The sequence below is a fragment of the Heterodontus francisci genome, chromosome 13 (genome assembly GCF_036365525.1).
Source record: "Heterodontus francisci isolate sHetFra1 chromosome 13, sHetFra1.hap1, whole genome shotgun sequence".
Lineage (NCBI taxonomy): Eukaryota > Metazoa > Chordata > Chondrichthyes > Heterodontiformes > Heterodontidae > Heterodontus > Heterodontus francisci.
Window position 1 is genome coordinate 18,672,529 of NC_090383.1, and position 12,680 is coordinate 18,685,208.

General features: G+C 46.8%; 1 protein-coding gene across 11 annotated transcripts in view; it reads left to right on the plus strand.

Moving 5' to 3' along the window:
* LOC137376257 (nesprin-1-like) overlaps positions 1-12,680 on the plus strand; it is a 500,292-nt gene that overhangs the window by 312,478 nt on the left and 175,134 nt on the right. For 8 of the 11 annotated variants that reach the window (XM_068044441.1, XM_068044433.1, XM_068044435.1 and 5 more), the window contains 5 exons: positions 3,417-3,539; positions 4,817-4,999; positions 6,083-6,226; positions 10,374-10,571; positions 10,948-11,088. In XM_068044441.1, coding sequence (XP_067900542.1) covers positions 3,417-3,539; positions 4,817-4,999; positions 6,083-6,226; positions 10,374-10,571; positions 10,948-11,088 — 789 coding nt within the window. The remainder of the gene's footprint in view (positions 1-3,416; positions 3,540-4,816; positions 5,000-6,082; positions 6,227-10,373; positions 10,572-10,947; positions 11,089-12,680) is intronic. The other 3 variants (XM_068044434.1, XM_068044448.1, XM_068044439.1) reach the window with 2 other exon arrangements.

Genomic DNA, 12,680 nt, shown 5'->3' on the forward strand with positions numbered 1-12,680 from the left:
GTGTATTTTATAAAATTGCCTGCGACAAACAATGAAATCACTCACAGCGTATAAAGATTACCAATCTGTATCCCAGAATATTTAGAGATTACTTGTGATTACGATCTTTGGTTTACATACAAAGATTCCGAGTGGGAGTCGATTGTTTTGTATTTAATGTCATTTTGTGCTTCACATGGTTTGTTGATCTTCAGTTTAGGAATGTTGTACCTCATTAGCAACAGGATGGTGGATTTGAGTCTCAACTTCAAGCTGTAGTCTCATTTTAAGGATTGATGTCTGTACTTTTCTGATCACAATCAGTGCACAATGAGCAAGTTATTTGTGTGTAGTAGATTGAGAAGCTGATTGGAGGATTCCCCTATATTCTTTAGGAATCATCATAGAGGGTCTTTCAACATGGATGTTAAACCCCTTGGTTTAATTGGATCAACACCATTGAAGTTATGCACATCATAAGATACAACCACGTCTTGTTCATCATTTGCTTTTGGGTTGGGGTTCCAGGATAATTCTAAACAGTTAAAAATCCATTGCGCAGATGCAGTGATCATGCTTTGGGCTCATGCTACCTTGCTTTTGAGAGAAAGAGAGGGGGAATGCCTTGAAATCTCTTAATTGAATCACTATCTGGTCTGGTGTTGCTAAGCTTTCATAGTTTTGGGATGCAACAGGATAACAACCTGCCTGTAACTGACAGAGTAATAATTATTTAACATTGCATCAATTATCCACATACCTACTGAGCCAGTTAAATTCCACTTCAACAATGACAACTTGCATTGTTCTCGCACCTTTAACGTAGTAAAATGTCGGATGATCAAAATTCAATACTGAGCCAAATAAGGAGATATTAGGACAGAGAGAGGTTTTAAAGAACACCTTCCAGGAGGAGAGTGGTAGTTAGGGGAGGGAGGTTTAGGGAGGGAATTCCATGATTTATTGTATTAATTAGCTATTGACAAGTGGGGGAGGGGAAGATATTAGTTTCCTAGGGCAGGGCAGATTGAGAAAAGGCATAAGGGAAACCTAGGATTTATAACTAGAGGCATAGAGATCAAAAGCAAGGAAGTTATGATGAACCTTTATAAAACACTCGTTTGGTCTCAACTGGAGTAGTGTGTCCAATTATGGGCACAACACTTTAGGAAGGATGTGAAGGCTTGAGAGAGGATGCAGAGAAGATTTACAAGAATGGTTCTACCTATGCCATTGGTACAGATATACACCACAACCGCTGGCTGTTCACCCTTCCCCCCCCCCCCCCCCCCACCCATCCTCAACCTCAGAGTGCACTGCTGTCGCTCAGTGACATCCTTGACTCTGGAACCAGGGAAGCCACATACCATCCTGGAATCACTTCTGCGGCCACAGAAACGCCTGTCTGTTCCCGTAACTGTAGAATCCTCTTATGCTATTGCTTTCCCAGTCTTCCTCCTCACCCCGTACAGCTGAGCCACCTGTGGTGCCCTGCACTAGGCTCTGGATGCACTTCCCAGAGGAACCATCACCCTCACCTATCCCTCCAGATATGCCCCGTTGGAGAGTGAGATGCACTCAGGGGACTCACGCACGACCTGCCTGGCCCTCCTTCACTGCCTGGCGGTCACCTATTCCCTGTCTGTCTGCACACCCATAAGCTGCGGGGTGAGCACCTCCAGAAACATGCTATCCACGTAGCTCTCAGCCTCGTAAATGCAGCACAGTGACACCAACTGCTGCTCAAGCTCAAAAACCCAGAACTTGAGCTCCTCCAGCTGATGATCTCACTGAAACTTGCAAAATTCTTACAGGGCGTGACAGAGTGGATGTGGATAGGATGTTTCCCCTGTCTGGTGAGTCTAGAACAAGGGGACACAGTCTCAGAATAAGGGGAAGGCCATTTAAGACTGAAATGAGGAGCAGTTTCTTTACTCAGAGGGTGGTGAATCTGTGGAATTTTCTACCTCAGAGGGCAGTGGAAGCTCAATCATTGAGCATGTTCAAGACAGAAATTTATCAAAATATCTAGGAACTATTGACATCAAGGGATATGGGGATAGTGGGGAAAAATGGCGTAGAGGTAGATGATCAGCCATGATCTGTTTGAATGGCAGAGCAACCTCGATGGGCCGATTGGCCTATTCCGGCTCCTGTTTCCCATGATCCTATGACATTTCCTGCACATGTCGTTTCCTAGGACATGAGACGTGTCCTGGAGTTCCCACATGGCACAGGATGTGCATTCCACAGGACTGAGGCACCCTGCCACGTCGTTGTTTATTGGACTATTAAATAAATTGAGAAATAATCTTAATACTTGAAAAACCCACCAGCTATTCACCAATCAGCTTCTTCCCTTGTACTGACAGCACTTTAGGTGTTTTTATTACCTATCTCTCTAACATTCGCACTCCCTTACTTCTGGGGTCTTTGATTCAATTTAGCTTTGTTTTTTAGTTTTTAAACTAATTTCTTTATCTGGATTATGTTATAGGTAGGTTAACTTAAATGTTTACCTGCAAATTTACCCGTGCCAGCCCTCCTTGTGCTGCAGTGTTACTTGGCAATTTTATTTTTCTGGCTATGACGTTCACCTCTCTCAGGTCTTCCTTTATCTACAGCCACTCCTCTCGCTCTCCCCATGTAGACTTGCCAATTGTAGGACTTTTTGGGCCTTCCTTTCCCATCAACAGCTCTCATTTCATCCTCTGTTTTGGTACCTTATCCTATTGTGGGGCTGAGGTAAGAGAAGCAGATGTCAGTCCTTAAATGATTTGACTCAGATTGGTTAGGCATGCTGTTTGTTGCTGGATTGTCCTTCATTGTCTCCTGCATTTTTTCACAATAGTGCCATAGGAATTCCAGAGTTTAGGCTTAGGCAGCTGAAGACACAGCCGCCACTGGAGGAGGGGAAGGAGATCGGGGAGCGGGAGTGGATGCAAGTTAGGATATGGGCAGCAGATTTTTAGATGAGCTCAGGTTTATGGAGGGTGATAGATAGGAAGCCGGCCTGGAGAGCGTTGGAATAATCGAGTCCGAGGTATCAAAGACATGGATGAGGATTTCAACAGACAAGGGGCTGAAACAAGGGCAGAGACAGTGACGGTTGATGTTACAGAATCGGAAGTTGACAGAAACCTCTCCAGCTACGTCCCCTTGACGTTGAGATGTAAGATTGGTAAGAGAACTTCTCATGAGGGTGAAAACAAGATGCAATCCCAACTGACGCGGGTTCTGTCCATTTTTCCCATTTCCCTAATGTTGGAAACACGGGCGATTGTCTTGCTCCTGTTAGATTTAAAAGTGTTCTGTATGAAACCGTATCAGGAAGGACTGCTGTGTGAACACATCACTGGACAGAGAAGGAATGGCCAGCTGATGCAAGTAACTCACGATGATGCTGTGTTCATTGACCAGCTCTGTGTGTCTTACAGGATATGGAGCAGTTTGAGACTGAGGTGAAGAGCCTGCAGGCGATGGTGAAACAGGCCCAAGTTACTTTGACCTCCCCTGAGCTTGCACGCCTGTGCCTTAAGGAGCAACTCTTTCAAAGACAGGTACCAGATAATGTATCGAATTGGAGAATCATACTGCATAGAAGGAGGCCATTCGGACCATTGTGCTTGTGCCAGCTCTTTGAAAGAGCTATTCAGTTCGTCGCACTCCCCTGCTCTTTTCCCATAGCCTTTAAATTTTTCCTTCAGTTTTTATCCATTTTGAAAATTACTAGAGAATCAGCTTCCACCACCCTTTCAGGCAGTGTATTTCAGATCATCATAACTCTCACTGCCTAAAAACATATCGCCTCATTTCCCTCTGGCTTTTTGCCAATTATCTTAAATCTGTGTCCTCTGGTTACTGACCCTCTTGCCGGTGGAAACAGTTTCTCTCCATCTACTCTATCCAAACCTCAGAATTTTGAACTCTTCTATGAAATCTCTCCTTAGCCTTTTCCACTCTAAGGGGAACAATTCCAGCTTCTCTAGTCTCCACCTAACTGAAGCTCCTCATCGTGAAAGAACGTGGCAAGTCCCTGGAGTGGGACCGGAGCTCACAACCTTTTGAACTTGGTGAGAGTGTTGCCAACCGAGGTGAAGCTGACACATTTCTGTGCCTGCTCAACGCTAAAGCATCAAAGCAGGTCTGTGCAGATGTGGTTTGATGGGGCTTTCAGAGCTCAGTAAAGCCAACATTAACAACGGTAGGTGTGAGAGAGAGTGACTCACTTACTTTGCCCTGGGTTACGATGTAATAGCAGCGCACCACCTAGTCCCAATTTTAAGAAAACCCAGGTCCTGGTGTTAATGGTTGTCTGTTTCACCAAGCGCCCATCGTAACCAATGAATCAGGATGTTGGAATGGCACTGCAGAGCGGACGGGTTAGTTTAGGAAGGAGATGAACTCCTTTGTTGTTGATTACTTTTCCCCAGTAAAACCTCCAACATTCTTAAGGCACTCCGTAGAACTCACAACAGCTCAGCTCATGAGTTTTGGCCTATTGGATATAAAGGTGGCATTTTTGGTGTTCCCTAGGTACTCATTACCATCTGCTCTGCCCCCTGAGATGCCCTCTCAATGAGGGGAGGAGACTGGTGGGTGGGTACGAAGGTCCATCCAATAGGAATTTAAAGAGTGAGTTGGGGGGAATGGGATCTCAACAGGAACTGGCCTTCACTGTACATTCTTGCCCCTTCCCACCCCCCATTGTGTTTCCACTCTCCTTCCCACCCCCAAAACTATGTGGAATTCAATATTTCAATGTCTCAAGATCAACATCTGACACAATATCCAGATGGCATTGTTGACTTTCCTGATTTGGTTTCTGTCTCTCCAGAGGTTACTGGCTGACATGGAGGGGTTCAAGCAGAAAGTCCAAATCGTGCACAGATATCAGGCTGCCCTGCGAATTCCAGAAGAAATTGTCACCAACCTGCCTATCTGCCAGACGGCTCTGAGGCTGCAGGAGCAGGCCAGTCGTCTGCAGCACACTGCGATCCAGCAGTGTAACATCCTACAGGTAAGCAGCTGGGGCGGGGATGGGGGGGGGGTCTCACGTCTGGCTTGATTGAAGTCTGCAATGGCACATGGTTTTACAGTAAATTTTAGGGAGGTAATTTGCGGGCAGAGTCCTTCACTTGATCACTGTCCCTCCACTGGAATCAGTGGAACAGGGCGGCACAGTGGCGCAGTGGTTAGCACCGCAGCCTCACAGCTCCAGCGACCCGGGTTCAATTCTGGGGGCTGCCTGTGTGGAGTTTGCAAGTTCTCCCTGTGTCTGCGTGGGTTTTCTCTGGGTTCTCCAGTTTCCTCCCACATGCCAAAGACTTGCAGGTTGATAGGTAAATTGGCCATTATAAATTGCTCCTAGTATAGGTAGGCGATAGGGAAATATAGGGACAGGTGGGGATGTGGTAGGAATATGGGATTAGTGTAGGATTAGTATAAATGGGTGGTTGATGGTCGGCACAGACTCGGTGGGCCGAAGGGCCTGTTTCAGTGCTGTATCTCTAAAACTAAACTGGTGCACTGGGGCTGCAGTGCAGCAACTCACCAGCACCTCCCAAACCCACGACCTCCACCACCTAAAAAGGACAAGGGCAGCAGGTGCATGGGAACACCGCCACATCCAAGTTCTCCTCCACACCATCCTGACTTGGAAATATGTCGCCATCCGTTCATCGTCGCTGGGTCAAAATCCTGGACCTCCCTAACTAACAGCAATGTGGGAGCACCTTCGCCACACGGACTGCAGCGGTTCAAGGAGAAGGCTCACCACCACCTTCTCAAGGGCAACTAGGATGGGCTTCCCCACTGGGAGTGCAAAGCCAGAAAATGACCTCTGATGTTTCTGTCCAAACTGACCCATGCAATGATGGGGCAAACACGAGGCGTGAATGATCGATTAATGAAACGGCGCCCTTGCAACTGATGATCACAAATTCCAATCCCAAGTGAAGCAGGGATTTCATCATTTATCTTGAAAAAATTGATTCCCGTGGCAGTGCAAATTACGACAGGGTTTGAAGAAAGCCCTTGATATTTGAGGATAGAATACGTTTGTCAAATAATGTGTTTATTTTGGATGCACTTGCCATTCCAGGAAGCCGTGATCCAGTATGAGCAGTACGAGCAGGAGATGCGTCATCTCCAGCAGCTGATTGAGAGAGCACATCGTGAGATCCAGGAGAAGCCTGTATCTACCAGCAACATTCAGCAGCTGCAGGCTCAGATCTCCCGACACGAGGTAAACACATGGGTAAATCTCCTATTTCATTCGGAGCAAATCAGAAAGGGCGAGTTCCACTGTTATTACAAGACTTGTGGGTCCCAACAGTACAAATAAAACAAGAACTGGCATTCATATAGCTCCTTTCACAACCTCAGGATGTCCCAAAGCAATTCGCAGCCAATGAAGTACTTTTGAAGTGTAGCCACTGTTGCAATGTGGGAAACGCAGAAGCCTATTTGTGCACAAGATCCCAGAAGCATGAGTGAGATAATTTCCAGATAATCTGTTTTATTACTGATGATGGTTAAGGGATAAATATTGGCCAAGACACTGGGGACCACTCATTTGCTCTTCTTCAAGATAGTAACCATGTGATCTTTCACATTCACCTGAGAGGGCAGAGGGGCCTTGGTATAACATCTCATCTAAAAGCTGGTACCTTTGACAATACATTACTCCCACAGTATTGGGAATGCCAGCCTGGATTTTGTGCATAAGTCTTTGGAGTGGACCTCGTACCCATGACCTTCTGACTCCGAGGCATGAGTGCTACCATTAAGCCACTGTGACACATAATAAGTGCATGACCGTTATGTGTGGGAGCAAGATCAGGCTGGGCTGTAATGACCTTGATTGAGCCATCTCAAGAGCACTATATCATTACAGTAGGTTTGTTCCATAGCTGGGGGTCTCAGTGAAATGGTTGGAAGCTCCACTGGCACCCAGGCACATGTGGGTCCCAACTGACACTGTGATTTTACCTGTATTAGCAGGTGGGGGCACCCACTGACTCCCAAAGCTGCTTTGACTACACCTCCTCACACCCTGTTTCCTGTACGGTCTCCATTCCAATTCTCCCAGTTTCTGTCTGTCGCATTTGTTCTGATGATGCAACCTTCCACACCAGTGCTTCTGATATGTCTTCCTTTTTCCTGAATCGAGGATTACCTCACCCCACCCCCTCACCCCGCAAACCATGGTTTACAGGGCACTCGACTGTCTGTCTCCCATTTCCCTCACTTCTGCGCTCACCCCTTACTCTCCGTCCCGGAACCATGATGATACCTGTTGTCCTCAGCTTCCATCATAATTCGTATTCAACAGATCATCGCCCATCATTTCAACCTCTTCCAATGTGATGCCACCACCAAGGACATCTTCCCTTCCCTCTCCTTTCAGCATTCCGAAGGGACCATTACCTCTGCAGCACCCTAATCCACTCCCCAGCACCCCCTCCCCTTCCCATGACACCTTTCCATGCAAGCTCAGGAGATGCAACACCTGCCCTTTTACCTCCTTTCTCCTCACTGCTTCCAGGTGAAGCAGCGATTTACATGTACTTCTTTCAATTTAGTATACTGTATTCGCTGCTCACTTTGCAATTGGTACCACAATGGGGAGACCAAACTCAGATTGGGAGGACTGCTTTGCGGAACACCTTCATTCAGTCTGTAAGCATGAATCTGAGCTTCAGGTTGCCTGTCATTTTAATTCTCCACCATGCTCTCACACTGACCTCTCTGTCCTCGGCCTCCTGCAGTGCTCCAATGAAGTTCAAAGTAAGCTCGAGAACCAGCATCTCATCTTTTAGTTAGGTACTTTACAGTCTTCTGGATTCAACATTGAGTTCAGTGATTTTGGACCATAATCTCTGCCCCCATTTTGTTTCCTTTTTCTTTGCAGGTTTTGGTTTTACTCTTGTTTTTCTCTTCTTTTTGCTTTCAGATGGCAGCTGTAAATCATTCTGTCATTTACACCTTCTCTGCTCACGTCTTTTTTTTTTTGCCCCATTATCACTTCCTTTGGCCCTGTACCACCAGCTCTGTTGTCATTTGGTCACTCCTTCCTTCCATCCTCTCCCATTTCACTTGCTTAAAACATATTACATTTCTAACTTTGCCCAGGTCTGATGAAAGATCACAGATCTGAAACCTTGGGCTGAATTTTATGGGGCCTGCAAGAGTGAGCTGGGAGCGGCCAGAAAATGGCAAGGGAGCACATTTTGCCAGTGGTGGGGAAGGCAGAGGACAGCGCACCTGCCCAGAGGGCAATTGTTTCATTCAAGTGGCCAATTAAGGGCCTCTTTTTGCTGCCATTGGCATTTTACCAGTGGCGGGTGGGCCCTGTGCCGTGTGGGGAGACCGCCTTGCGAACCCTGGCGGCCTCCCTCCAGGCTCGGGGGTGTGGGGGGCCCTCCTAAATGGGCACTCTGCTGCCCATGGAGGGACTCCTGGTGGCAGTGGCTGCCCCTGTGGCAAAACCCCACTCCCACCTTGCCGGGGCCTGCCTGACTGGCCCCAGTAACCCCCCCAACCCCACTGGCGTCCATCGATGAGTCTTGCAGCTGGGGGCAGTCCCAGCAGTGGCCACCGCTCCCGGTGATACTGCTCGGACTGAGGAGCTGCCAGCCCTCTGATTGGCTGGCAGCTCTTGGAAGTGGGCTCCTGTCCCTTTAAGGGACGGCAACTCGTTAGCTGCTAGATTGGCTGAGAATCTGGTTGGGACTTCCCCCAAATGGCTGAGGCAGGGTTGCCCTCTGCTTGCCTGTCTGTTGTTGGGGCCCCCCATTGCCCTGACAAAATCCAGCCCCTTAACTGTGTTTTTCGGTCCACAGATGCTGCCTGACCTGCCGAGTATTTCCAGCATCCACAGTAGCTTGCTTTTGTTTACAGTTGTGGAGTCTGATTCCTTCAGATTTTAATTATTGTTGGAGACATTAAAAAAAACTTTTTCTCGTATCTCTTAATCACGTCTCCCATTCCTTCACCTTCTGTACATAATTTACCACTGAATTCACTTTTCTAATTTACATTTCCTGGTTATTTTTTTTTAACAATGAGGTTTAAACTCTGTCCAACTTATTAAGAATCCTTGAATCTGATTGGTTAGTGGGGGAGGGGGGTCACAGGTCCGAGGTCCCCTATAGAGGGCGGTGTGCTCTTTTGGTTTTCTAATGACTACAAGTTGCAGTGTCAAGGTTTGTGGAAACTATGGGAAAGTGCTGCTGAAGACTGGATATTATTGATCACGGGCCAGGAAATAATTGTGTAAATTCTTTTGAATGGCTTTCAAAGAGCAGGTAATGGGCTCCAAAGGCTGTATCATTAGTGCAGTCAGGTCGCAATAGTTTATTTCTGTCTCAATGACGCTGAGCTGGGTATTTGTCCAAGCTCTGCCTAAGTACTTGCATTACTACTTCAGTGTTGGTTTTGGCTTCGAACCAGCGTGAACAGTGTAAATTGGGTGGAAAGTGTCTCAATCTGCTTTCACTGCTCTGAATCCTGCCTCTGTATTCAATGCTGCATCTTACACTGATGCTGCAGCCTTGCCGCAAAGGCAAAACATTTGATCCCGAGATCGCAGTGCGAATCTTAGCAAGATTACTGACTAACCGAGCAGGAAAGGGACTGAGTTTCCTTGTGCAGCTTCTACCCAAAAACAAAATCACTTTTCGATCACCGCACACCTACGCAGTGAAGGGCCATTTCCACCTGTCACTTAAAAAAAAAAACAGAGGGCTCATTTTCTGCCAAGGATTGTAGATTTCTGCAGCAGAGTAGAATAATCTTTGCAGTAAGGGGTTGGCAGAATGACTGGATTGCATGGGGTAATGTTAGACTGCTGCAGTTTAACTGGGAGACGATGCTGCTTTGCAGACCATTAAACAGAACGCCGCCTCAAGCTGTTACACCACCACTGACTGGAGCTGAATCTCTTCGCATTTGTAATCAGTTCCATCACCATGTGACCCAGTTATTCAGCAGCCAGCCATCTGTCTGTTCGTGCACGGATAGATTGCCTCTTTCCTCCTGTTCTTTCCCAGATCTGGGTGAAACCGGTATGTAAGAGCTGCTTAGGTTAGACTGGTGTTTTCTGGACTGCGGGGGATGGGAGAGAGCAGATTACTCAGCTCATTTCCTGTTCTGTGCTGTGCAGATTGCCATTAGAGGTTGTGTGGTGTTCTGCTGTCTCTCTCTCTCTCTCACATAAACAGCTGAACATCCTGCCTACCAGGCTCACTGCTGATGTATGGATTCAGTCACAGACCTGGCTCCTCATTCATTGGCTGACCGCAGAGAGGAGAGGAGCCGGGGTAGGATTGAATGTCTGAGGTGTGGATGAGGATCTGAGCTGTTCTTTTGTCCCACCAACGATGTCTCAGCAGGATTTCGCCCAGAGGATAAAGGGCTACCAGGAGCAGATTGCTGCGCTGAATACCAAGTGCAAGATGTTGACGATGAAAGCGAAACATGCCACGATGCTGCTGACAGTCACTGAGGTGGAGGGTCTCTCTGAAGGGATGGAGGAGCTGGATGGAGAGCCCTTGCCCCCACATTCTGCACACCCTTCTGTGGTGATGGTAAGATTGCTAAGTTTCTTCCACTTATCATTGCTTACCAACTGCACTAACATAATACCATCCACCCTCCTGCTTTAATCAGCTGCTGTGTCTCATTGCCTGCCCTGTGCAAGTTAACCCTTTCCCTCCTGGAATGTTTCCCAATTAAGCTACTGTGATGGAGATTTCTCTCAGATAGTTGTGGGGGAGGGAAATAGGTTAACGCTAATTTTTTTTTCTTGTCGGCTTTTGTGTTTTTATTCAGACCTGTTTCACTTTGTGGAGAAAGGTTGTAATATTTTCAATGATTTTTACTTTACAGTGTGATTAAATGTAACCCCTGTCCTGATCTCTCTCTCTTATTGAATTGTGTTCCTTCTGGCTGGGCTTGTATCAGATGACAGCTGGGCGCTGTCATACGCTCCTCTCACCTGTCACTGAGGAGTCTGGGGAAGAGGGGACCAACAGTGAGCTTTCCTCTCCGACCGCTTGTCGCTCTCCCTCACCTGTGGCTAATGCTGATGTGTCTGGTAACCAGGTACTATCTTCTGCTTAATCCTTTACACTGATCACATGCTTAATCAGTAGTTAGACATCGCATTACTCTGGTGTATCTGGTCACTGCCTCCCTCCTATTCATTCAAAGGGTGTTATCCTATAGAATTTATAATGCTGCATAATGCACTGTGCCCCCAAAGCTCATCATGTGTAGAGATGGTTAGAGGTAAATTACCAATCTGCGTGCAACCCTGAGCTGATTGTCACTGTTGCACATGAGAACATTCTCCTGAAATTCATGAATGAGAAGACTATTCATTCATCCCACTTGTGCCCCAACTTGTCTATTGAAGGCCATCCCTCTAGTATATGGATGGACAATTATTTGGGTTGGAGGGCCACTTGATAAGTTTTGGTGAGCATTTGAACGCCGCACACATAACATGAATTGTGTTAACAGCTACCATTGGGATTTGTACGGCATTTATCCTATGAAGAATCCTTTTTAGATTAGCTAAATTGGATGAGTGGTCACGGACCACCTCTCTTTCCGCCCCCCACCCCCCGATCTAAATGATAATACTATACAATACTCATAATATACAAGTGCTGTTTTTAAACTTAGAATTTTAATAATGCTTTTAAGAAAACATTTATTTACTATATAAATCTAGATATATAGATTTTCCCCTTTAAAACAACTAGAGGCATACTAAATGCAGTATAATCAGGTAACAGTGTACTAGAGGAATAGTCTTCTGTGGGGATGTTCAGTACGAGAGAGATGCTCTTCAAAAGGAGAGTTAAGGTACTAGTTAAGAGGGTGGGCAAAATACAGCCCGGGGTCGTATGGGGCCCATGAATTGCATTTATCAGATCACAGTGGTTCATAGCATGGAGCCCATGGACCCCTGTGGGTCTGTCGAGACTTTCCAGGGGGTCTGTGAAATATTCTGAAGAGCATCGCCTCAGAGCCAAGACAGGATCCTAATTTTCCCCCATGAGCCACACATGTGCACAATGTGTAGGGGCTGCTGGATAGCAAGCATGAGTTGGAACCCCCAATTGCAGGCCCAGCTCAGATCCTCAGGGTGGGCTTCAGACTGGCATCCTGCTGCTCCAGCAATGAGCCAAGTCAGCAGGGAGCAGCAGTTTTGCAGAGAAGGTAAAATTCCTTTGAATAAAATGTATACTGCTGATACAACAACAATAACAACTAGTATTTAGTACCTTTAATGTAGGGCGGCGCAGTGGCGCAGTGGTTAGCACTGCAGCCTCACAGCTCCAGCGACCTGGGTTCAATTCTGGGTACAGCCTGTGCGGAGTTTGCAAGTTCTCCCTGTCAACCGCGTGGGTTTCCTCCGGGTGCTCCGGTTTCCTCCTACAGCCAAAAGACTTGCAGGTTGATAGGTAAATTGGCCATTATAGATTGCCCCTCGTATACGTAGGTGGTAGGGGAATTGAGGGAAGGTGGGGATGTGGTAGGAATATGGGATTAATGTAGGATTAGTATAAGTGGGTGGTTGATGGTCTGCACAGACTCGGTGGGCCGAAGGGCCTGTTTCAGTGCTGTATCTCTAAATAAATAAATAAAAATAAAGTGACCCATGATGCTTCACAGGAACGTTATCA